Source organism: Phocoena sinus, chromosome 17, assembly GCF_008692025.1.
Source record: "Phocoena sinus isolate mPhoSin1 chromosome 17, mPhoSin1.pri, whole genome shotgun sequence".
NCBI lineage: Eukaryota > Metazoa > Chordata > Mammalia > Artiodactyla > Phocoenidae > Phocoena > Phocoena sinus.
Window position 1 is genome coordinate 1,654,438 of NC_045779.1, and position 27,334 is coordinate 1,681,771.

Genomic DNA, 27,334 nt, shown 5'->3' on the forward strand with positions numbered 1-27,334 from the left:
TGAGCCACGGCCGCTGAGCCTGCGCGTCCGGAGCCTGTGCTCCGCAACGGGAGAGGCCGCGGCAGTGAGAGGCCCGCGTACCGCAAAAAAAAAGACCTGTGTGTTCCAGCAAACCAATATTCTATCTTTAGTGTGGGTTTTCCTCATTGCTCACTTTCATATCCACATTCTTTGAAATAGGATCACATCTAGGTGTTGAGTATGAAAATACATATTTCTCTATAACATATTTAATAGTCGAATAATGCATGCACACTTATAATTTAGTCTCATATAATAACATATAATCTGGGACTATGATTCAATCAACAGATATTGAAAATCCCAGTATGAATAAAAGACTGTACTAGGTCCTATAGATTAATAATCCTTAAAAATGAAGAGTGATAACTTATTAAGATTTTCTTTAGATAACAGCATATAAGGTGAAGTCAGATGATGTGACATGGAACTAAATGTCATGGAAGTCACTACATGTCATGCCTAAATACACGATTAACTGTTAGGTGAATGTATTTATTCAGTGAAAGCCCTGCGTTCCAAATGTTAAGGACTCATCTTTGGATGGAACGGTCTCTGAAGATTGCAAGGAGATACGAGTTTTGTACAAGTGTTTGAAAAGTGGCTGGAATTTAGCTAAGGAGGAGGCCAGGTAAGACTCCATCCCAGCAGGCAAAGGAAAGGGTAAAACGCGGTTTGAAACATCTTGGGTGAAACAGCATTTAGTGCACTGCTACTACAAGATGGTACAGTAACAGTTCCTTACAACTAGAGGCTCACAGGACAAGTTAAATTAGATTTGGCAACCAAAATACAGAAATATGAGGATTCCTACAAGACTATCGTGCATAGAATGGTCTCTGCCTAGTTTCTTGCAGTTTATTATATCTGATATTGCAAATTCCACACTTCAGGGTTAAAGGAACACAGATATTAAAGTTCCACGAAAACACAATTTGTGTTCTTTCAAGGACTAGAACCTAAATTAAAGAGGTCTCAGCTTTCAAGTAGAAAGTGGGTGGCAGTCTGCTTTTCAAACTTCCAAAGGTACTTGGTTTATGCAAAGCATACATTCTTAATAAGTTTACATGTGAGGTTTGTTTTTAAAACAAAGAGTAAATCCATGGAAATTCTTGAACACACTTCATTGATTCACAGAAAACAAGTCAATGACTAGATGTTTAAACATATTGCCTTTTAAGTAATTAAGAGGTATTGCCTTTTAATATTCCTCTGAGCAAATAGTCTTCAGTGTGGGTTTTGCAGAATCCAGCTGCAATGTAGGATCATCCATCAGGGACAGGAAAACAACCTTTGAACGTATTTATCACTTTTCAAGTTTTACGTACGTTTTATAATTACGTAATATATTTGTATGTTATATGTAGCACATGCATTTCCTCACTCATGCGTGATGCATCCCCAGTTAAAAAAGTCTGAAGACAAATGACTGTTATGTTAGTAAAGAAAAAGAGGCGGAGTGCAGGTCTTAAGTTTATACTAAAATGTGGGACTGATCATTATTTGAACGATTTTTTAATTTTTTGCACAATCTGGGTCCACAGATCTGTAAAGACTTTGCAGCCCTCAGTGTTTTAGTTTGTGCCGCACCGGTGGCCACACTCAGTGTCCTGTTGCCCGTTCTCACCCCTGTAGCAGTCCATGGGGGATGAGCCCATGTGGGTCAAGCCTCTCCCGGTATCCGCTAGTGTCCTGTGCTCCCTCAGCAGCCTAGCTTTGGCAGGAAAAGCATCCGTCAGGCCCACAGTGGTTTCTGTCTCATTTTTCCCTCACTGGCCATCGCTCTGATCCATGAAGAATGGCTGGTTCAAGATGGTGTCCTTCTCAGAACTCTCTGCACTCCCATAAGGAGATGCTTGGTAACCAAAATGCTACCTGGTGAGAGACACGGATATAGCCTTGTCCTCGTGTGTGGGAAGACTGGGGGAGGCATCCCCTCAAAGACCTCTGCATGAGGGGACCAGGGCCAGGGGATAAGAGCCTGGAGCCTGGAGCCGGGCAGCCCGTGTTCAAATCCTGACTCACCCATCTCCGCACCTCTGCTGCCCTGGGTTATCAGAGCCAAGGGGATTAATACTTCAGGGCGCACAGCCCGCCTTCACAGTGGTGATGCCAGTCCAGCGGTGCTGCTCTGAGCTGGGGGGCGCCCCAAATGGACTTTACCCCTCTTCTTCCAGCTACTGTAGCAGCTCCGGGTCTGAGCCAGTTGCTTCCCGTGCCCAGAGTTTCCTGCGCAAGGTTTATGTTTCTGCAACAGTAACTATGTTCTCACTTCCCCAACCCCCATCCATCTTCTTCTCTGCTGTAAGAAATACATTCGTAAGACCTAACTCTAAACGTTTACGTTATTTCACGGCTCTCAGGTTCCTCCATGGCACCTCCCGCCTGTTCACACGCTGGGCACACCATACAGGGGCCTGAGCGCCCCGCCCCCTGCCCTTCTGCCGCGGCCCCTCCCACATACCACGGGCTGGGCCTCGGGGCTGCGTTCTCCATCATCCAGGGAGCATGTGTCCTCATGCTTCTGTCTGTTCGCTCAAGTTTTTCCCTTTTGGATGAAATTACTTTTGCCTTCTCTAATTATTGTTTTCTTGATTTCTTTTTTCAAGACAAGCCACACATTTTCCTATCTACAGAGCCTCCTCTAATGCCCCTTCTCTCATGAATAGTTAAGTCCCTTCTCTATGTTGCTGCTGTATCAAGTGCTCCAGTATCATACTGCATGTTATTGATACATGTACATTTTTAGAAGTAGGAATACTCTGAGGCCAGAGATGATTGTCTAATTCACGTCTGACTCACCGTTAATGTTACACAGTATTGGCAAAGCGGATGTGTGTGTCGGATTTTTAATGTATTTTCGTGTCCATAGGCTGAATTTTCGTAATAGAAAAAAATGTAACATCTGTAATGCCTGGAAAATGTATTTTAATGTGAATGTGTTGTTAGCTTCATTATCTCTCAGTTTGTTATTTTCTCCAAACAGCTATGTATTGGTGTATACATATATATATGTATATATATATATAATTCTAACAAAAAGTTGCCTCATTCTTTATTTTCCTTCAGTCTTGTCCTCTGAAGAGTCAAGCATGGGCTCCAAGTCTGTGTTCTGTTTTCCAGACAACCATCTCATAGTTAGGGGACATTTCACACATTATTTGAGTGAATGGAGCTTTGACCATATCAGAAATGTGATGCGAGAAACCTCATAGCTGTGTTTTAGTTCCTCAGACTTTCCCTGGCGATCTTTGCGATCTCTTTGATGTGTAACAATAATGTATTTATGGGATCTCAGGGAAAAGCCCCTCTTTCATCCACAAGTTGAGACAGGGCTTTATTTGTGATTGCCAGCTATTCCATTACACTTCTGGGGAAAAAATGGCTTGGAATGTACTGTACATCTAAAAATCAGCAAATGTGCCCAATTTTGTTCCCTTAGCTTTGATATTATCTCCTGCCTCTCTCTCCCCTGCATCTCAGAAGTCCCGATGTTGGCCCCTGGCCAAGATCACCTTGTAAGCATGAGAGACTTTTCCATGTGAAAAATGTACAAAAATTGTGTCTGTATTAAGGAAAATATAATTTGCTTTTGCTGACATTCTTTTGTCTTTTAGACATACGCACTTGAGTTAAGCTCTGTGGTAGATTAATGGATGCGATTTAGGGGCCCCAGCTATGCATAGCCTCAGAGGAGGGACTGATGCCATCATGGCTCCTGGAGAAGCTTGTTTTTCCTTAAAAGATATTATAACACTTACAAAATAATTACAGACCAATTTAACATTGTATATAATAGAGGGTATAATGGTATGTATTTTCACATGGGAAAAAGCAATTTACAGAAAGAGTTATCTCTGGAAGTTGCGATATCTAAGTACATTCTCATCAACATTATGGAACATTCTTTTAAAGAAACAAACCCCTAGCAATCCACGTCTAATTTATATTCCAACGGAAAGAAAGTCTCATATTATTTGTCTGGAATTTTGTGCTCATTACATAGTAAGGGTAAAAACGTATTTCTATGTACTTCTCCCTTTATCCAAATTAAGAATGGCTCAATGGTTATTAAATGAAAATGTAATTTCCAAGGTAGTCATTGGTTTTGTTGACTTTTTAGTTCAGAGTAACAGCCAGCGAGTATATTCTGTTTCAAAAGAATTTCCATTTGCATCTCTGATAAATGAGACCATAAAGTGCCCTTGCTAAGGAGAATATTTCCATTTATCTGGCAAATATTATAACCCTGACCTGCTTCAGGAGGGACGAGATGTGTGGACTCCCTCTGTGATCACTAAGCTGATGGTTTAAAGCCATGCAGTACAAGTTTGGAAATATTCACAGGCTGTTTCCACAATTCCCGGAAATGTGTGAAGCAAAAACAGCGGAAAGGGAATCAAAAATCTTGGGTCTCAAGCCAGGCTGTGTCTTAATTAGCTGTGTTAATTCAAGCAGTTCTTCACCTCTTTATCCTGGTTCCCTCCTCTGTACAAGGTGCATGTGTGCTGGTGAATGGGTTGATCAAATAGTGGAGGGTAGAGAAGATAAGAAGGTATGTTTTTACAGGTTTAAAATTCTGTGAGAAAGACAGTAAGTAGATGAGTGGTTGCCTAGGACTGGGTGTGGGAGGATGGAGAGATGGGAATATTAGGTTTCTTTACAGAGTGATCAGAATGGTCAAAAATTGGTTATAGCAATGGCTGCATATTGCTATACTAAAAACATTGAACACTTTAAAGGGTTGAATTGTATACAGTGTGAATAGCATCTCAATAAAACCGTTATGAAATTTATATTGATTGTAAGTATTAAACAAAACTTTCACTATTTTTAAAATATACTGTAAAACTGTAATCCTTACTTTCCAAATCTTTGTGGGGATTTTCTCACATAATCTCTATTATCCGAGGTCTACTTTATGTGAAAAGGTTATACTTTTCTGTGTACCTGTATTAAGTTTCAGACTCATCAGAGTGCATTTTCCCTAGCTTTCAGATGTTATTCATCATGTTTGGCTATAAATAAGCCATAAAATTATAATCTATAAACTAAGTATAATTCTTTTCTCTGTTTTGCTTTCTTTTTTTTTTTTCTGTCTGAAGACAAAGACAGGGATTTGTTTGCTGCAGGATGGTAATCCGGAGCCTTTCAAAGTGCGGCTACACCTGGCCAAAGATATTCTGATGATCCAGGAACAGGATGTGATATGTGTGTCTGGTGAGCCTTTCTATTCTGGTGTAAGTAGCTCTTCCTTCCCTTGAAGTTTTCTGGGTTTTTTTTTTATTGTTGCTGTTAATGAAAATGTCTATTCACAGAACATACTTAATATTCTTTCTCTTACTTGCAGAGCCAGTAATTTTTGTTTTCAGTATTAGTAAGCAGTGTCCTTGTATAAGGACTTGTACTTGGGTCCAAAGGCGTACAGTGGGCCCGTCTCCAGCTCGGTGTCTCATTGACTCTGAGTTGTCTTTATGTGACTAGAGTGACACTTGTATTTGTAATCACGAGAGAGTGGGTTCCACACTTCAACACCGAGGACTAAATGAGAACAGTGAGTGGCAGGTTCCCTGCCCTGATGGCATCTTGCATCACAGTGAACCTTCAGAGGTGGTGCAAAGGTGGAGCCCACCTCTTGGCATCGGAGAAGCAGGAGGCTTTAGGTAGTGGTCCCGGAACTCAGTGGCAAGGCTTCTCCCCAGGGGATTGTGCATGAGTTATTCTGTGGGCCTCCTCGGTAGAATCAAGCTAGGTGCCGTAGCAAGCTCTGTCTGTGCTCTAAACAGTTAACGTATGACCCTGATGCTAATCCAGTCTCTGAAGGAGCCGTAAGTTGTCTCAGAACCCATCGGTCTGCTCCCTGGTGCTGAAGTGCAGCTCTGGAGGACATCCTCAGGTGTGTTAAATAACAAAATTTTAACTGAGCAGATTTAAAGATCTAATTAGCTTTGTGCAGTGATCCATGAATCGGGCAGCATCCCATCTGCCAAGCTGTTTAAAAGAAGAGGTTTTCAAAGGGAGAAAGGGAGCAGAAAAAGGAAATTTTTCCCAAAGAATGTCTTGTTTCAGTGGAGGTTGTCCTCCTAAGGGGAAAAGATGGGGTCTGTGAGGGCAGGAGGTTTACTCACTAGCATTGACCAGGGAATTCCAAGTTGACTGGTTAAAGGTGACGGTCCTGGGAGAGGCTGAAACTTCAGTTAGGTTAAGTATTAAGATTCAGTCTGGTGACGTGGTCCTAGCACAAGTGATTCCATCTTGGGCCTATTGTCTCTTTTTTAACAATTTTCCCCTTTTGCTCAGACTCTCAGCTTCTCTGAGAGATGTGATCAAAATGTAAGGCATGAGCGCCACTCTCAGCTACTGCTCTGAAGCTCTCGTGGTTTTATCTGATCCTCTGTGTGGTATCGACAGGGCATGCTGTTTGGTTTAATCCCTGGACATTCACGGCTTCGGGTTCACAATATCTAAGTTGGTCATTCTCGTTGTTCCTTTTCTGGAGTTCTTGTATTAGGGACATCATTTACTTGGTGGTTAGTGGCTGAGAACTTGGATTTAAAGCTCTCGGGAGAACACAATTCACCAGGGAAACTACTATGATTGTTATAAGCAAGATAATCCCCAGTATTTGGAGTGCACTTTGGAGTCATGGTCAAGACCCAAACCAATTGAAGTCAAATAAGTCATAGAAAGACCCCACTGATGGAGTCACCTTTTTAAGCCAAGTTGCTTGATCTTGTGTATGTGAGTGTCAGCTTCTCCAGAAGTGTTAACCCAGGTGTAGCAGGAGGTATTGGCCACAGCACAGACACCTCCTGGCTCAAGCTAAAAGCTAATCAAGGGCTGTCCTCTTATCAAAAACAACTTTGGCCAGAGAGTCAAAGGATCTTTGTTGGGCAGCTGTTGTTTTAATAGTGGATTCTGCAATACTTTCGAGAGTTAATGAGAGGTTCCTGATCGTAGCCTCATTTACATTTACTCCTAACCAGGGCGGGACAGCCCTACCAAAGGAAGCAAACCCTGAATCATGGATGCTTCCTGGTAATTCCCATCCGAACCTGTGGCTCAGGACTGGAAAGGTGCCAGCCGTGGAGGCAAGTAAAGTCTTAAGGGTGAATAGACCACGCAACAGTGTTTCTCTTGCCTTGGGTGTTTTCTTTTCCTAGGCGGAGCTTAGATGCAAATTTCCCCAGGTTTGGGATTATTAACCAGAGAGAGGGGTTAACAGACCAGGGGGTCTCTAGCATTCTGACAAGTACAGAAACCTGTACTTGTCAAAAGTCCTTTCCTGGAATCTCCTTGAAGATGAAGTACTTTTGCACGTACACTTCTGAAAAAACATTAGAGTAAAACAATAACTGTAAATGACAAAGGATTCAAAACTGCTCATTAGTAAAAATCTGATGAGAGTTCATTGTAATGGAATTGGCAAGGGAATGTGGTTATATTTTGTAACATACAACATTTTAAGATAATAAATAGAATTATGACTGATAACATTATACCAGGACATATCAGATTTCTAGGAATTTTATACAATTCAGGAACACTTGTAACATATACCCATACAAGTACAGCATAAAGAAAGCTCAGTATTACTTTTTTTTAAAAAATAAATTTATTTATTTATTTTTGGCTGTGTTGGGTCTTCGTTTCTGTGAGAGGGCTTTCTCTAGTTGCGGCAATTGGGAGCCACTCTTCATCGCGGTGCGCGGGCCTCTCACTGTCGTGGCCTCTCTTGTTGCAGAACACAAGCTCCAGACTCGCAGGCTCAGTAGTTGTGGCTCACAGGCCTAGTTGCTCCACGACATGTGGGATCTTCCCACACCGGGGCTCGAACCCGTGTCCCCTGCATTGGCAGGCAGATTCTCAACCACTGCGCCACCAGGGAAGCCCCTCAGTATTACTTTTTATTTGGCAGTATTTCCCATATAGCCTGTCTGATGAGCCTAACGTCCCCCCTTTCATGAGGAGAGAGAACAAATCTTTTGAGATGTTTCAGGGGCCCTCTGGAACATCCCAAAGTTATGTCCATGTCAAAAAGACATTATTTAGAATCTTAATTTTGGGAAGTTTGTCAAAAATATCAAATGGTTTGGACACTTGACTAAATAGAATCACAGATAAGTATGAAACAATATTTAATGATACATTTAATTAAGTGACAAAAGATTTCAGAGGCATATATAGAAGGTTACATTGTTCTGAGCAAAACAACTCTTTTAATATTGAGAAGACTTGGTTTACTTAAGTAATCAAAGACCAGATGATAAAGATAACATGAAACACAGGAAATCAGTTTGATAAAATACAAAAGTTTTGCTTTCTAAGTGGATTACTTAAATGGTAAAGAAAAAACTTTCAGAATATCTTATCAAGAACAGATCAACTGTCCAAGGAAAATTTGTCATTTTAGCATATAAAAGAAAGCTGTTTTAGTGTTACATAAGTACACTATTGGTATTAAAGCTTAATTTAAAAACATTTATAAAGATAATTCAATTTTTAGCTAACTTGACCATAAAAAGTACTCTCCCTCCCTCTTGTCTCTCTCTCTCTGTTTTCAAATTTCTATGTCCATTGTTTGTCCTTTTTCTCTTTTGCATTTTGAAACAGCCAGCTTTATCTTAGGAGAAATTTATTTTCTTTTTCCGTAACAAAAATGAATCTCCATATCCATACCTTCTTTTACCCCAAAACACATCTATTTTCCTTGCATCCAGAGTTGTTTCTCTTATAATTTCTAGTAGTTTTAACTCCATATATTAGAAATTTTAACCCTAAAAAGCTTTACTTTTTAGTGAAAACAAATAAGTAAACAACTGTGAACTATCTTTTACATTAGCATTCTGTGGCTTGTAAATATTTTTATCTGTAAATCTGTAACTATTTTTTATAATTTCTAGAAATGCGTGTTTTCTCATAGTAAACTTCTCAGCATGGCACGGGACTTGTTTATTAATAAACCCAAATATCTTTAGTTTTTCTGTAAAAGGAAGTGGAAGTGGATAAACCTGTCTTCAATAATTAGTGTTTCAGTATTTTAGCTTGTTTGGAAATGATCTGGTTATTCAAAGAATTTAACTTAACTCATCATTTAACTTAGCAAAACTTAAAGGTTTCAGGTTATCAAAAACACTTAGGGAAATTAAAAAGTTTTCCTAAAAAGTTTTTATCCTACGTACATCTATTTATTTAAATTATTCTTACAAGGACTACCCAGAAACACTTCATTAGACATTGGACAATGTCAGTCATTATTCTGAGTTATTTTTCTGGCTGACAATTTTTGTAATAGAGATAACATGAATTAATTTGGTTAGTAAATTCAGGTAGGATAAAAGTTTTATTTAACGCTGATAACTCTAAAGACGTGCCTATTTCAATTAAACCAACAACCTTAAACTAGCTTTTATATTTTCCCATATCACATGAATCTGAAATTCATTTGGGTTAGTTTCTGTTATATTTCTGAGAATTTCATTTATATAAGAACTTTGTTTTATTTAAGCCAATTAAAAAGAGCCTTTTTACTAATTATTTTTTGTGGTACCATCAGTGGTAGGAAAATATCACACAAGATACATACACATATACCCACATAAACATATAGACAGACATAAACTGAGACCTCATAGATTCTGTTTTACTAGTTACAAAAGAAGTTGGATCTAAGTTGCTTTTCTGGAAGATGGAATAAGTAAAGGCTACCTGCACAGATGTCTAAAACTAAGTTTCAAATGACCTTTCCCTCTTTTGATTTTTTTTCGGTTAAGCATTACCTCTCTGAAGTTTGTACTTTAACATTTACAGCTTAGAGGCACAGAGAAAGAATGCAAGTTACAAGCCTTTTAAGATAAATAGGGGAAGTTTGGGAATTGGTAAAAAGGAATAGGTAAATTTTGAATTGCCTCTTTAGTGGCAGTTTTAGATTTGCAAAGATTTGTAAGATGAGGACAGTTGCCTTTAATTCCTCAAGGAATTTGATTGCAACTTAAATGACATCATAGGTTGATCGACCCCATAAATCCTTTACAAGGTTTTAGGTTTTCTTTTTAAATTTTAATTTCTGCTTTTCATAGTTGTTTCAGGAAATAATGCAGCAGTCTCCCAGAAAGCCCTCAGAGTCCTGTCAGCTTTGGGAGGGGCCCAAATTGGGGTCCCCCTTTGAGGGTGGATACGGTGTTGTTTGTAAGGCCACTGACTTGGCAATGCTTATGGTCGAGTCTTCTCTTCAGAGGGAAAAGACAGTTCAGACAGGTTAGTAGAGCAAGTACTGCATTCCAGCAAAGGAGGAGAGGGGTCACCAGGGTTAGGTCAGCCTCACAGTCTTTCTCTTTTTTTTTTGAGGGGGAGGGTACCTCTCATGTCCTTAAAATTTTATTAGTGTTTTGCAATGACTTTTTTTTTAAATGAAGCTACACGTATACCTCACTTTGCTGCACTTTGCTTTATTGTACTTCGCAGGTATTGTATTTTTTACAAATTGAAGTTTTATGGCAACCCTTTGTCAAGCAAGTCTGTTAGGACCTTTTTTTGAACAGCATTTGCTCACTTTGTGTCTCTGTGTCACATTTTGGTAGTACCTGCAATATTTCAAATGTTTGGGCTATTACTGTATTTTACGGTAGTCTGTGATCAGTGATTTTGGATGTGACTGTTGTCACTGTTTTGTGGCACCATGAGTTGTGCCCATGCAAGACTGTGAGTTTAATTGGTAAATGTTGTGTCTTCTGACTGCTCCACTGGCAAACTGTTCCCCCATCTCTCTCCCTCTCCTCCAGACTTCCTGTTCCTAACACACAACAATATTTGAATTAGGCCAAATAATAATCCTACAATGGTCTCTAAGTGTTTGGATTTTAAGGTTCCCATCTTTATTATTTATTTATTTGTTGTTTGGTTTATTTTATCTTTTTTAAGCTAAGCCTTCAGTTCTCTTGGAGCCAAACCAATACGTGAAAGGGATGTGCTGCTGGGCTGGAGATTGTGTGATGGTTTACTGTGTACTTCAGCACACAGAAATTTTCTTGAGGTTGGCGGGTGACCTAGCGTCAGTCTAACCTGTTCTGACCCATTATTCTAACAGATGAGTCTTGTCCTAACACAGGAGGGTTTGGTGGCAAGCGTCTCACAGCTCTTAAATTCTTGACTCGTACCCACCAATTTTTGTGGCTTTTTTTGGCTTCCAAGATCCCCATTAGCAATAGCCTTTATCTACACAAAACAAGACAAACAAGCTCATGTACCTTAACACGCCACCAGCAATTCCCAGCAGTGAACCATCAGAGCCCAGTAAGCGGGGACTGGGGAGGGGACCTGGAGATGGGGTCCCAGACAACTGGGAAATGCAGGCTGAACCCAGGGCCAGGGACTGGGGTTCTGGATGGAGCCCTCTGCCTCTGCTCAAGCTGACCTGCTGAGCCCTGGATGGGAAAGCAGATCAGATACCTAGTTCGGAACCGAGAGCTCTCAGAAACGGTGCTGAAGACAGTGGGCTCAAAGGCTTCTCCGGAGCCACATCTGTGTTTCTCATCGTCCCCAAAGCCTTCAAAGGTCTCCTCTGGTCCTACCGCGGGCACCAGATCTGATAAATAATGAAAATCAACGGAGTAAATTTAAAGAGCTAATTGGCTTTATTCAAAATTTCACGAATTGGGCGGCACCCCATCTGGCAAATAGAAAGGCGGCGCTCCACTGAGCTGCAGAAGGGGAAAGGTTTTTAAAGGTGGAATGGGGGAAGAAAAAGGAACTTATTAACAAAGAATGCTCTGTTTCAGGGAAGTTCACCCTCCTGAGGGGAGTTTTAGGGGTCTGTGGGAGAGGATTACTCTCTAGCACTGAGCAGCGAATTCCAGGTTGAGTGGTTAAACCATGCGATAGTCCTGCGAGAGACTGAAACCGCACTTAGGTTAAGCGTTAAGTGTCTGGTGACGTGGGCTTAGCACAAGGAACTCCATTTGGGCCTGTTGTCCCCTTTTCAATAGGTGATGCTAAATTGAATTTGACAGAACAATTTTACCATAAAACAGGAAGTTTTAACGTTTATCATTGCGTAATAACATTGAAGACATCATCTTAACAGTGTTGTCGTGTGTGATTTCAGAAGAAAACTACAGCAAGTGTCATACGGGCAGCTCCCTGGATTCCCTAGACATCAGCAGTGGCTTAGCAGGTAGATTTGATTTGTAGCTTATTAACAGACTTATCTCAGTGTTTTGCTGGGGTGAATAATGCTGAACTTGAGCTTCTACCACACTTCTCACTAACATCCCGTGGAGTCACGCTGGGTCCTTCAGGCTCCTGCTAGCGAAAGAAAATGGACGTTCTGCAGACTGTCAACTGTTCTTGTGTCACAGACCATTTACAGTATCCTGAATCACGGTTCTGGCTGTCAAGGCTGATTAAACTGTGCCCGCGGGGTTGCCCTTTCTTTCTTTTAGTTAATAAAAGAGTAGTGGTCAATTTCTTTCTTCCTTCCTTTCTTTCTTTCTCTCCCTTTCTTTCCTTCCCTTCCTTCCTTCCTTCTTTCTCCTTTTTTTTTGGAAAAGATTATATATTACATATATATATACACATATGTTACATATATCAGAATGATACAGAGCAATTGTCCATCAGGTAGAAATGTGAAAGCTTCAGTTACTGTAAGAGGAAGAAATCACCTTCCCTTGTGCTCAGAAATTGAATGTTCGGTCCCTGTCAGTCTCCTGAGTGGCCCGCCCCCTAAGTCAGAGGAAGCTGTGTCTGTCCCCGGGATGTTATCTCTTTCAGTACTGCCCTGAAGGAACATCAGATTTAGCCAAGGCTGGTTTTAAATGTTGGTAGAATCTTTTTAAAAGGCCAATGAGACTGAAATCAATATGAGACGGCCGCGTATTTCATCACAGACACACCAGTTTCAAAGGTGTTGCCCGTAAACAATAAGAAAATCTTGGAGACTGAAGTCTAAATATGGCAGAACGACCAGATATATAGCGTCACTATAATCAGAGTTCTAATGAGCGTCGTTAGGATTTAGAATCAACAAAGTGAAGCAACTTCCTTTAGCTTTCCTTGTGGGAGAAAACACGCAGTTAGTAATCCCACGTGTGAAACCATAATTTCCTGAAGGCAGCGTTAAGAGAAGCTAATATCTGCCTTTTGCAATAAGAGTCAGTGTTCACGCCACATGTGGTGGGATGGGATGGGATGCAGAGAAGTCGGGGGTGAGGTTCCTTATCTGTGGAAAATTTGGTCAGGAGAGAGATCGCGGCTACAGTAGGCTGTGTGCTCACTGGGGTGGATTCTCACCAGGTCATCTAAGATGGATGGTATGTGTATCCTCAGATTTTTTTTCTCTTTTTTCCCGTCAAAGAGCCATTTAACACAGAAATCAGAATCTGTGAACACACACACGCACACGCACGCACACACACGCACAGTATACACATTATATATTTTTTTCAAATTTAAAAAAGAAATCTCGATGCCAACAAGTACCTATTAGAACATGCAATAACATTTGATCTATTCTGAGTAAATATATGTGATTTTTCCCCAATCGGTTTTAGAGGTAAAAGGGGTCATTAGTAAAGTAAAATCAGAACAGAAGGTATCGGCTTAATCCTGATCTTTTTACATTTGATTTTATATTTATGAATGAAGCAGTGAAGGGTATTGTATGTGTCTGCTTCTCCTTTTAACCTGTTCTTTTTTGGAGACAGCCATTCCAAAAATGCTGCTAGTAAGATTAGGAAAGGAGAGGGTATGGTTACTTCTAAAAATTAAAAAAAAAAAAGTTATAGGTAGGTCACTGTGGTCTAGCTCACTGTGATTTTATAAAAGAAGGATGAACAGAGGATGATCTTGAACCAGGGCGCTTTCTCTGTTGTTGTCAGAGAAGTTGCTAACTTCACAAGACAGTGCCGGAACCCTTCTCTCCTGTTCCTCGTGTGCTGTTTGTTTTTTGCAACAGTCAGCAGTCACCACTGGGGCCACTGATGTTCCTAAATTTCCCAGGGCTTAAGCTGCAGTAGATGAGGAGGTCCTGGAAGGAAGACTAGTTCCAGTAAAGATGTTGTCTCCAGACCCCTGGTGTTGGCCACGCGGGGATGGTCCCTCAGTGGCAGCAGTTGTGATAGGTCACCGGCAACAGCAGTGGTGCCCCGGCAACAACGAGGTCATGATGCTGGCAGCTCCTGGGATGGTGACACACAGACCAGATGCAGGAGACAGTCTGGTGTTATTAGTTGAAGAATCTCCCAGATGAAAAAGAAAATGAGTGATGATATTTACCCCAAGAACAATAATGGTAAAGAAATGGGAGAAGTACGCTTTATAAACTGAGCTAATTTTTCTCACGAGATCGTCGTTAGGTCTACGATGTATATAAGCATAATGTTAAGGACATTATGCTTAACGTGATGTGTAAAATGCAGACTTTTAAAGGCGTTTATCTATCCTGCACCGTAAGTTTTATTTTACCCTCAAAACAACTTTAACAAAAGATTTGCTTCTTACGTATAAAGCAAATTTATTGACAAGTCTTAAATCTTTCATGTGTAGAACAAAATATCATTTCTTTATTATATTACTTTTGAAGTTTATTGCCACTGAGTCTTTGTAAGAAACATCCAATTGTATGCCTGAATATATTATAATGCTTACATGCACAATTACTGAAATAAAAGTAGGTAAGAATAATAACAAGCTTACATGCACAATTACTGAAATAAAAGTATGTAAGAATAATAACAAGCTTACATGCACAATTACTGAAATAAAAGTAGGTAAGAATAATAACAAGCTTGCATGCACAATTACTGAAATAAAAGTAGGTAAGGATAATAACAAACACTTTTTCTGAAATAGTGAATGAAATGCTTGAATGGACAGAATAACAAGTCATCACCAGAATACATACTGAATTAGTCTTCTAATTTATAAATCCTATTATGGTTGTCATACGTTGGACATACACATAATAGATTTTGCTGCCTTAGCAACCATGGCTTCTCAATCCAGATTGCTAATTTATTTGGTTTGAAATGTAGTTTATCTGCCAACTTGAATCAGCCTACAGTCACCGATCTGGGTGTGTCCCTTATTAATAGTATATTTTAAAATCCCTATTATTTTATGTTTAGCATTTTCAGACAACTCATGCAATAAAATCATTTTTCCTTTATTAATCTCAACACTTACAATTTACATGCACAGAGGTGGTCTTCTGGATTGTTGCTCACTATTTGGTAATCTCTCTACTACCAAGTTATCCAAGAAAGGAATGCATTCTCGTAGGAAAGGTGATGTGCGTTGTCACAGGTGCACCAGGTGAGGGTTAAGGACTGACGTACATGAGAGCAGCCCCGCCTGCCAAGTGAGTGTGCTTCCACATCAACAGACAGAGCACGGGTGTTGGCATTAGACCAGCTCTAGGCCAGATTGCTCCACTTACATATTCATAGAAATGAATTTTTATAACATATAATTTGAACTCACAGAGCAAGAAGGATATGGTCACCCATGTGCCCGTCACCAGTTTAAGAAGGAAAATGTTACCCTTCACTCTGAAGCCGCCCCTGCCCTCACTGATGCCCTTTCTTCTTTCCATAAAAAAAAAAAACCAACAAAAAACTGTTTGGCATTTTGTGTTTCTAATCTTCTTAATTTTAAGTTTGTTTACTACATATAAATAATATAAATCTTTCCCTAAGCTCACTCTATCTATCATGTATCTATCTATCTCACATTGTGTGTGTGTTTGTGTATATGTATATGTATAGAATATTGTCTATCTATTTATCTACCTGCCCATGTTCAATATATGTATGTAGATAATTGGTAGATAGATATTTAAAATGTTTTGTTTGGTGGCTTTTCTTTATCTTGTAAGAAGATGGACATTTTGCTTTACTTTACTATACATTTTTCCCCCAACTGTCAGGTTGAGGTGGAGTTTTGGAAAGTCTACCATCTATTGCTTACGTTTTCTTTGTAGGGAGCCTGACCCTTCTTTCAAGAGCATTGGATATTTAGGAATCCCCACCTGTGGTGACCTGCAGTTTCACTGTGATGCAACTATGAAGATTTATTTTTATGTACTTTGCACAGGAGTCAGGAATTCTTGAATACGAGGATTTATGCATTTCTGCAATTCGGAACACTCATAATGATTTAAAAAGCTTTTGCTTATCGCCCGCTCTCTGTTCTTGCCTGTGGTCCTGACCTGTAGGTGGGCGTTACGTCAGCCCCCGAGTCCTCACTCTCTTCTGTTGCTCCACACTCTGCGGCAGATGGTCTGGCCTTGGAGGCCAAACGGCAACTCCCTCTGCTCTCCTTTCAGTTCAGGAACTCTCTCTCTGGTTAGATTTAGTCTGTTGCTTAAACTATGTATTGAAATTCTGATTCTGGAAACTTTTTTTCTTCTAGAAGTTCTAGTCTGTCCCATTTTATATTTGATGCATAATATTTGATATCACTATCGTACGTTTGATATCTCCTCCTGTTCTAGTCATCATTCTAAAAATCCTACTTACGTGGTGCGTCTGGAATTCTAGGATCTGCAGTCTCTACAGAGCCTAACCCGCCACTTGTTCCTTGTTTGCCTGTTTGCTGTTCTGCCGACTCACTCGTTGTGCTCTGCGAATTTTCACCCTGAGTTCATGTCCTTTGGTGCTCTATGGGAATTTCTTGGGTTTGGCTCTACAATGTGTTACAAAGACAGAATTTTCATTTTCATTTGCTTTTTCAAGGTGCCTGAGGCTACTGGCGACCCAGGTATTCTTTAAGCTAAATTCTCCACTGGGGATTCGAGACCACACAGGTAGACTGGATATCATCTCAAACGCACATGTAGGCCAATTCATGTTGACAAGTTCTCAGGAGAATTAGCTTTTAAATCTTTCATCCAGAGCCAGATTCAAAATGGGCAAGTAGTGGAAGAAATGTTCATTCTTACACACACCACGAGCCACTTTTCTCCCTCCCTGGTCCTTCCAGTCCTGGGCCCGCAGTGGATGCGATCAGGGTCAGAGTTTGGGTGGAACCTTCTTACCTATCAGGAGACAATTAGTCTTCCTTTCTGACAACCATGAAATTTTTGTCTTCTTATTGCCCTGGTTACACTTTGACATTATTTTTTGTTTGTGTGCCTTATTTTATTCATCATTTTGTTGTGTGTTATCCTAGAGAAAGAATAGTATATCTGACTCAAAAGAGTGTCAGAACCAAGGTTACTTGTGTGTGTGTGTGTGTGTGTGTGTGTGTGTTACGGTGAAAAATCTATTGGCTCTAAAATCCGACAGATCTGGCTTGTCATCTCAGCCTGGCCATTTGCTAGCTTTGTGACCCTGTGTGAGTTAACCTCCTTCTCTGAATCTCGGTTCCTGTGAGTGAGAAGGAGAGAACATCTAATTTACAGAATAGGCTGTGACAGCATTGAATGTGACCACATTACCGTAGAAGATTGTAGAAGTGAAAAATAAAGCCTGGGTCCCTTCTTCCCACTTTCTGCTTTCTAACCACTTCTAACTTGTATTCCTCTCAGTTCTATAACCTAACGTGGGGTCGTAGTTGTTTCCTAAAATAACTGACGGACCCCTGCTCTGGATACTTGTCCCTATCTCTAGTTCACTTTGCCTCCAATGATTATCCTGGATGAGCAATTTAAACTGGATAAGTAATCTTTCTGTATAATATTAGGAAACAAAACTTCTCACCTCAAAAGAATCATTCTGTGAGTCAGTCCTTTTTAGATGCAAAGCAGTTTCATTATTATTGCTTCAAACAAAAGTGCTTTTTTTTTTGGCGGTACACGGGCCTCTCACTGTTGCGGCCTCTCCCGTTGCGGAGCACAGGCTCCAGACGCGCAGGCTCAGCAGCCATGGCTCACGGGCCTAGCTCTTCCGCGGCATGTGGGATCTTCCCGGACCGGGGCACAAACCCGTGTCCCTTGCATCGGCAGGCGGACTCTCAACCACTGCGCCACCAGCAAAGCCCCTCCAAAGTGCTCTTGATACGGTATTAGTGAAAAGGAGCCTAAGGATATTCTAAAGTTTATAGGTTTATGAAGGTTATATTGCTTCATATAAATTATTTTAATTAAATTTGTAATACTTCAATGAAATTAAACGTAGATTGATAGACTAAAATTTGCATTGTTCTGGAAATGGAGACTCATACGAACTAGGCGAAATGAAATAGATAATAATGTGAAAATAAGGCCTATATTATTTATGTAAATACTATCCTACTTGTTTAACATAATAGATTAAATAGTGAAAGTTTTGGTCAAAACTTTCATTTTTGTCATTGGTATATTTATTATTTTTCTCCCTTGGAACTGACTTCATCAGTTGTTTTGTACCACAGATAGAGAAATCTGCTGTTTAAAAATATATTGTTTCCTCCACCCTGCCCTGGAGAAGTACCGGAGGAGGCCTCGTGGAAAGTCAGGATTTACTGTAGCACGTTGATGATGAGACCGCGGTGGAGGCCTCTGAGGGAACAGTGACCAGGCAGCCCTGCACTTCCCACCCAGGCTCTTGTCAGCGGAGGCCTGGAGCAGCTGGAACTTTCCCACCTATGACCAGGAGTAACAAGGAAATTCTCACCTCGAATAAGAAAAGACGATCAACAGATGCCCACCTTGCAATGTCACAGATGTTACAATTATCTAACAAGGATTGGGAAGTAGCTGTCATAAAATGGTTTCAGGTCTGTTACAAACAGGATTGAAACAAATGAGAAAAGAGAAAGTCTCAGCAAAAAGCAACTGGAAATTGTAGAACTGAAAATTCAACTGAAATAAAAACTCAGTGGATGGGCTCAAGAGCAGCATGGAGAGGACAGAGGAAAGAACCAATGAACTTGAAGACAGAACAATAAAAATTACCCTTTCTGAACTAAAGAGAAAAACTGGTCTGAAAAAGATCAGGGACGCATGAGACTATAATGAAAGATCCAGCGTTTATATCATCAGAGTCCCAGGAAAAGAGAAGGAGGTCAGAGCTCAAGCAGTGCTTGAAGAAATAATGCCTGAAAACTCCCCAAAGTTTGCAGATGACATAAACCTAAAGAAGGGGGGCAGATCTCAAAAGGATAAACCCAAGAAACCTGTGTTAAGACACATCATAGTCAAATCCTGAAAACTAAAGACAAAGAGAAAACTTAAAAGCAGCAAGACACAATAATACTTTAGGAATAGGGGAAAAACCATTCAAATGATAGTAGAGTTTTCCCCAGAAACAATGGGAACTGGAAGGAAGTGGCATGGGATTTTTTCAACTGCTGAAGAGAAAGAACTATCAACCCAGATTTCTATATATGCCAAAAATATCTTTCAAGAATCAGTCGGAAACTTATGACTCATTAATAAAATGGGCAATAAAAAATGAGCAAAGGATTTGAATAGACGTTTTTATTACAAAGAAGATGCATAATTGGCCAATAAGGAAATGAAGAAATGCTCAACATCATTAGCCATCAAGGAAATGTATATCAAGACCACAATGAGGTACACTTTATAGCCACTAGGATGTTTATAATCAAAAAGACAGATAAGAACAAGTGGTCCTGAAGATGTGGAGAAGCTGGGGTCCTCGGACAATGCTGGTGAGAAGGTAGAATGTCCAGCTTCACTGGAACAGCCTGGCAGTCCCAGTTTTCACTCTTTGATATACACTCGGGAAAAACGATCACGCATGTCCACGCAAAAACTTGTCCACAGATGTTCATAGCAGCCAAATCCTATAAACACCCTAAATGTGGAGGGAGGGATAAACTGTGGTATACCCATACAGTGGAATGTTATCTGACAATTTAAGAAATGAAGTATTGATACATGCTACAACATGGGTGAACCTTAAAAACATCGTCGTTAGAAGACAGACACAAAGGACTACGTACTGTATAATTTCATTTATGTGAAATGTCCATAATAGGCAAATCCATAGAGATAGAACATAGATTAAATGCCTAAGGTTAGAATGGGGGGGGGGAGTCAGGAGTGAGGGGTTCTAGGTACGTTTTGGAATATTGAATACAAATGTTCTAAAGTTGATTGTGATGATGGATGCATAACTGTGAAACTACTAAAAGCATCTAAATTGTACACTTTAAGTAGCTGGTGTTAAGGTACGTGAATTATAGCCCCGAAGAGCCATCTTTAAAAAGACAGACAATAACCTTTGTAGATTCACTTATCTATGAGTATTTCTATATGTAACCACCTCTGTCTGTATTAAGCTAAACATGGGTTCATACTGATACATCCCCGCTGTCTTCCTTGCCCATGGACTGTTCTAGCTGTCCCCCTGCTTGTGTCTGTAAATTCCCACCCCACAGTGAGAAGCTGTCCCCCGCCAGGTGCTTGTTTAATTTCAGTGTGCGTGCATAGCAGTGTCAGGATTGTAACTACACCCTCGTGTGGGACAGCTTCATCAAGGAGGGTCTCAGCCCGTAGCCTGTGTCTCTCAGACGCCACTCGTTTCCAAAGTCGCTCAGGCAGCGCGTTTGCCCACCCGTCTCGGTACGGGGCTGACGCACACCCGTAATGCAGTTAGATTACTTGTCACACTTCGCTTTGGGCCCCCTAGCTTCCTAACGCGCATATGTGAAGGTGGACTGCTTTTTCTCCCAAGTTCTATGGGGTTTGACAAACGCACAGTGTCACGTGTCCATTATTACTGTATCATACAGAATGGTCTCCTCGCCCTATAAATCCCTGTGCTTCATCCATTCAACCTCTTCCCTCTGCCCGAACTCCTGGCAGCCACTAGTCATTTCACTGTCCTTTAGTTTTGCCTTTTCAGAACGTCTTACAGATGGGATCAGAGTATATATCCTTTTCAGACTGGCTTCTTTTGCTTAGTGATACCCATTTGAGTTTTCTCCATGTCTTTGTGGAGCTGGATAGATCATTTCTATTTATTTGTTCGTTTGTTTATTTATTGTTCATTCTATGAATAAACAGCATCTTGGTCACTTCAGTTTTTGGCAGTTATGAATAAAGCTGCTATAAACATTTGCGTGCAGCTTTTGCGTAAACATAAATTTTTAAATTAGTTGAGTAATTACCTAGGAGTGCAATTCCTGCACTGTGTTAGCTTTGTAAGAGACCCCCAAACTCTCTTTTTGAATTCCCACCAGTAAGGAATGAGAATTCTTAGTGATGAGAATCCTCCCCAGCATCTGATATTGTCAACGTTTTGGGTTTTAGCCATTTTAAAAGGTGTGTAATATTATCTCATTTTTTAACCTGCAATCCACTAATAAATTTTGTTGAGTACCTTTTCGAGAGCTTTCTTGCTATCTGTATATTCTTTGATGAGGTGTTTGCTCAAATATTTTGGCATTTTTAAAATTAGGTTGGTTGTTTTCTTGCTGAGTGTTGGGTTCTTTGCATATTTTGGAAACAAGTCCCTATCAGATAGATATTTTGCAAATATTTTCTTCCAATCTGTGACTTTTTTTTCATCCTCCCAACAGTATCTTCTGCAAAGCAGAAGCTTTCAATTTTAATATTTCCTAACATCAAATTTTTTCTTTTATGGACCATGCTTTTGGTGTTCCTTTTAAAAGCTCATTGCCAAACCCAAAGTCATACAGGTTTTCTCCTAGAATCTTTATATAAGACTGTGATTATGTTTAGGTCTGTGATTCAGTCTGTGTTAACTTTTGTGAAAGGATAACATTCATATTTGGATTCCTTTCTTTCTTTTTTTTGGGGGGGGGGGTTATTGAAAGACTATCCTTTTCTCCATTGAATTGCCTTTGTTCCTTTGTCAAGATCAGATTGACTCTGTCTTTTTTCTTGGCTCTATTTTTGGGCTTGCTGTTCTGTTCCAGGGATCTGTATGTTTAGTCTTCAAAAAAATTGCACTGTCTTGATTCCTGTAGCTTTATAGCAAGTCCTGAATCAGGGACCCCACGTCCTCGGGTTTGGTCCTTCTGCTTCAGCTTCGTGTTGGCCGTTATGGGTTCTCTCCATAGAAGTCTGAGACGCAGCCTCTTGATACCCACAGAGAGCTTGCTGGGATTTTTATTGGGATTGTACTGATTCCATAGATCAAGTTAGGAGGAATCGATATCTTGAAAATATTGAGTCTTCTAATCCATGAATATAAAATCTCTCTCCTTGTTTATCTTGATCATCTTTGATTTCTTTCCTCAGCACTTTATAGTTTTCCACATAGAAAACGTTACTTGTTAGAATTATACCAAAGTATTCCCTTTTTAATGGGCTATTGTAAATGGTACTGTGATTTTAATTTCAAGTTCCAATTCTCATGGCTGATATTCAGGGAAGCAGTTGACTTTTGTATATTAACTGTGTCTCCTACGACCTTGCTGTAATTGCGTATTAGTTCCATGGGATTTTTGTTGGTTCTTTGGGATTTTTCTACATAGACAAAGAACAAAGGCAGTTTCCCGTTCTCCCTCTCTAGCCCGCAGGGCTTTCATCCCCTATCGCTGCTCTGCTGTGCTGTAACTGTAACTTCAAGCACAAGCTGAAGGTCGGTAATGCTAGGCGGGGGTTGTGCTTGCCTCATTCCCAGTCTCAGGAAGAGCGTTGTTTCTGACGACGCCTTCCCTTTCTGCTCCCTAGTTTTCAGCATCTTTGCTTCTTCCCTCTATTTCTCCATCTTGTATTGGGCCTGTGTGATGGAAAAGGTGGTGGGAATCAGAGACACTTTCATGTCGATCATGATTTGGATCTTGGCCAAGTGACTGTAATTCATTTGCATTTTAGTTTTTTCACTCTTAACTGGGAAAATATTGCCTACGCAGGTGGGATGTTGTGATGATTACGTGTTTGAAATGAAAATGTTTGGAGAAAAAAACCTCTTTATTCATTTAGCAGATGATTATCTAACTTTGATTTAGGCCTGATGCTAAATTCTAAGGACAGCTGTGAACAAGACATAGGTTCAGAACTCAGAAAACTAGAGGGAAGAAACAGTCGAGGTCACGGTGTATTTTAATAAACAATCACGAGTGCTCTGAGACCCGTGAGGGCACGTAGTATTTATTTATTTATTTTAATAGATCTTTATTGGAGCATAATTGCTTCACAATACTGTGTTAGTTTCTATCGCACAACAAAGCGAATCCGCCATACGCATACACATGACCCCGTATCCCCTCCCTCTTGCGTCTCCCTCCCACCCTCCCTATCCCACCCCTCTAGGTGGTCACAAAGCACATAGCTGGTCTCCCTGTGCTATGTGGATGCTTCCACCAGCCGATTATTTTACCTTCGTTAGTGTATATATGTCGGTGCTACTCTCACTTCAACCCAGCTTCCCCCTCTTACCCTGTGTCCTCAAGTCCATTCTCTATAACCACATCTTTATTCCTGCCCTGCAACTAGGTTCCTCAGTATGGTTTTTTTTTTTAGATTCCATATATATGTGTTAGCACACGGTATTCGTGTTTCTCTTTCTGACTAGCTTCACTCTGTATGACAGACTCTAGGTCCATCCACCTCACTACAAATAACTCCATTTCGTTTCATTCTATGGCTGAGTAATATTCCACTGTGTATATAAGGGCACAGAGTTTTGGTAATTAGAAGCTACCGTTTTATTCTTAGTCCTTTCTGAGGTTTAGTTACTCTTCCTGAATTGTCGAGAGAGCTCGTGACTTTTCCTCTCTCTTTCCTGTGCATCTTCTTTGTTCCCAGCGCACAGTCAGTACGGTTCTTCATCGCGATCTCTCTAGTTTCTGCCTTATTCTCACCACTCCCTCCCGTTTTTCACTGTGTGTCTCAAAAACGTCCATTCCTGGGATATATAAGAGCAACGTGTTCTGTCTGGTAACGTGTATGTTGGTTCCCATGTAGTTCAGACAGTAAACACAGAGAGTATGTCAAATATAATACTCCAGAGGGCAGGGGTGATAAGTATGTTTTTGTATAACGCAAGTTAAGCACTTCAACGTGTTGTCCATAACATGAATGAATTTAGGTGTGTGGCACAGCTTCGTACAGGCTGATACCACTCTTGGGCTCCATCCTTTCATGTTGTAAGGAATAGGAAGAATAAATGAAGGCTTGTCGTATATATGAGTGTGTGGGAGCACGTCTCAGTTGTGTTTTAAGAAATAAAATAGGGCTTCCCTGGTGGCGCAGTGGTTGGGAGTCCGCCTGCCGATGCAGGGGACACGGGTTCGTGCCCCGGTCCGGGAAGATCCCACGTGCCGCGGAGCGGCTGGGCCCGCGAGCCATGGCGGCTGAGGCTGCGCGTCCGGAGCCTGTGCTCCGCAACGGGAGAGGCCGCAATGGTGAGAGGCCTGCGTACCACAAAAAGAAAGAAAGAAAGAAAGAAAGAAAGAAAATAACCAATTATACTTGGTTTCCCAAAGGATGGGGCCCTGTTGCTAGGCAACGTCTTTATGAAACTCACACTGGGTTAACTAAATACAGCTCCCGAGCAGCTCCCAGATACCCTCTGATTTATGAGGTGAGCAGCTGAAACAATTCATTAACATCCCTTTCTTTCCTCTGATTTTTGGGGCAGGTGGGGAGGGGCTGGAGGGCACAGCTGACACGACATACAGATGAGCAGGAGGGAGTCAGCAGGTACCGTCTGAACAGGGGTGTGCCTTTCCATGCCTCCTGCTACCTGCAGGCACCAATTTTAAATTTTGGCTTTAAAACGCGAAGTAATTCGTCCTGCCCGTGTCTCCCCACTTCCTTATGAGTCAGCTAATGAAGCAGTAGCGTCTAGAGGTGCTGTCTGCGTTTGCAAGAGTGTGCGTTTGCGAGAGCGTGCGTGTGTACCCGTGTGTTTAAGAAACATTAAAATAAGTGCTGCTTCTGAGCTTTTCCACAGGTTCTGCTGACTCTTTAGTCAAACTCTTCTCTGCATCAGCAATTTTGCATCCCATGTGGAACATGTGCTAAATATTCTCCACCAAAGATGGAAGGCAGTCTTGTACAGAATGAATAAAGGCACTGCATACACCTTTAATAACCTGCATGCTTGCCGTTCCTTCAGAAAAAAGCAGGGCTTCAGCACGCACTCTGCTGCTCAGGAGAGTTTACTCACCAAACTGCCCTTGCGGCTAATGATTGCTATGGAAGATGTTCTAGAAACTTGAGGTGATACCATTTGCTATCAAAAATGCATTTGCTTTGACAGATTGAAATCTTTATTTTGAGACGGTTGATGTGGGTTTTCTGAGCTAACTGTACCCTTGGTTTTGATACTATTTTAAGGAATCAAGTATTTATTCCTTACAGAAAAGAATTAAGAAAATAGCTGTGCCGTCTAAGAGCTTTAGTTTAGTTTGATAGGCAGTGGGAAAGCAGCTCGCCTGTCTGTTTGGTAAGACTGAAGACGACCATGTGATCAACTTATCCCTCTGAGTCTCCCAGTATTTGAGCTCCTCTGTGATATAGCTGTTGGAATATGATGTGGATAAATATTAATTAGATATCTAAATGTGCGGAGTAACTTTTCTTTCTTCAGAAAGAATTCTATATAAAGATATATAAGAAATAATTTTATTAAATGTATTTTTCCATTGTACTTAAAATTTGTTTAGAATGTAGTTTTTAAGCTACCACAGGTGGAATACCTCAGGTGACTATTAAGTAGGGGAGTAGATAATGTAGCCAGATAAACTGAGCCTTTGTGGAGACACAAGGACCAGAAAACAAATATCTGTTCCAGGTACCAGGGAAGAAGGGTGGAGTCTAAACCTTTCTAAGTAGGGGAAGGTTCAAGAAAATGAGAAGGTCATAAATAAATGGAGAAGGTTCTAAATAAAAGCTCTCAGCCCTTCAGCATGCCAGGAGATATGCATTATGTAGAGATGATCACCATAAAAAAGTAATCTTGATTTTTTTTATTGGAAACTAAAGGATTTGTCCAAATGTGGCTCTTTGCGATTTTTAAATTTCATATGCCAGTGGTTGAATGATTGGTTCCATTGTGGAAGGCAAAAGAGAACTGCTTTTGGAAACTGATAATTTTATTATAATTATCAGTTAACTGTAAAATGCATTCTTCTTTCAAACAAGCAATCATTGTGAACCTGGTATATTTAGAGTTCCAACCACAGACATACACATGGACCATTTATGTGCTGAAACATGGCAGTCTTCCAGCCCAGCACTCAAGTCTCCACAAACCACATGACCGGTAGTAATGGAGATATGACCTTGGTTGGCAAAGATAATATTTACCATGTGATGCTGAATTATTTTTCAACAACAAGAATACATAATGTGAGGATGAGAAGAGGTTTTAAAGTTCAGATTCCAAACTATGTCCAAAAAATCATTGAAAGAAGTTAACTTGAGAATTTAGCAGTTTAATAAACTGCAGTCCCTTTTATCTTGACAAATAGCCTTCGATTTAAAAATTCCAAAATACTCCATTTATTGCAAAGTTTGGGGCCTTTATGCTGTCACAAAATGTCCTTTTTTTGAAGAGCAAGCACAAAACCGAGAGGAGGAAAATGGTGTGTAGGTACAGTAGCAGGCAACACTAACCACTTTTAAAATCTGTCTTTCAGGAAAGAACGGTGACCATTAGAAGACAAACTGTGGGAGGATTTGGATTAAGCATAAAGGTAGCCCGTCTCTCCTGTCTATCCTTACAAAGTCTGTGCCGTAACGCCCGCGTTTCTGTGAACTTTAACTTTCTGCAGATTGATAAGTAGACGAGAATGGCTATAGCAAACTCCTCAATATTTGGACCGAGAGGAAATTAAGCAGGCTGTCAAAATCTTGGCCACCTTTTGATTAAGAGATTTTAGAAAAGTATTTGGGAAATTTACCTTACCTGGAATTGAATATAACCCATTACTTTTCTTTATCTTGTTTCATCTAAAATATCAAATATGGCCTTGCGGTGTGCATATCTTTTAACCAGCCAGAGCGGGAAATACTGGTCTGTCAGTGAAAGGAGCCGAACACGTTTTAGGTTCATATAAGGTCTGATAGTAAGTTAAGTATTAGCTCTGCTCTAGTCATCTTTTTCTTTTGTGCAGTTTTCTTTTTTTATTTAAGAAATCAGTAAAATCTCATGTTCCAATGCCAAGTATATAGGATAGATTTAAAGTTTCAGCACCTCAATTCTTCTAAAAACAGACCATATCTGTTCTTTTCTAGTTATTATTACATTTCAAAGGGCTTTTCTTTCTGTATATCACTGACTATTAAAGATGTACCACACCTCCAATGTATCATCAATGAAACAAAATATAAATTTTAAAAAAGGACAGAAAGTTATATAAATATTGAGAAAATTAACTCAATGATTTTAAATGCCCTTTAGAAACCTGTATCTCTGCAGAGATCAATGAAATTTAACTTTATCTT

At 40.3% G+C, this 27,334-nt stretch overlaps 1 protein-coding gene across 1 annotated transcript in view; it reads left to right on the forward strand.

Annotated features, from left to right (window-relative positions):
* Positions 1-27,334, forward strand: part of SNTG1 (syntrophin gamma 1) — a 317,523-nt gene that overhangs the window by 131,214 nt on the left and 158,975 nt on the right. Inside the window, exons 3-4 of the mRNA XM_032610174.1 lie at positions 5,127-5,261; positions 26,527-26,583. Of these exons, the coding sequence (XP_032466065.1) occupies positions 5,127-5,261; positions 26,527-26,583 (192 nt within the window). The remainder of the gene's footprint in view (positions 1-5,126; positions 5,262-26,526; positions 26,584-27,334) is intronic.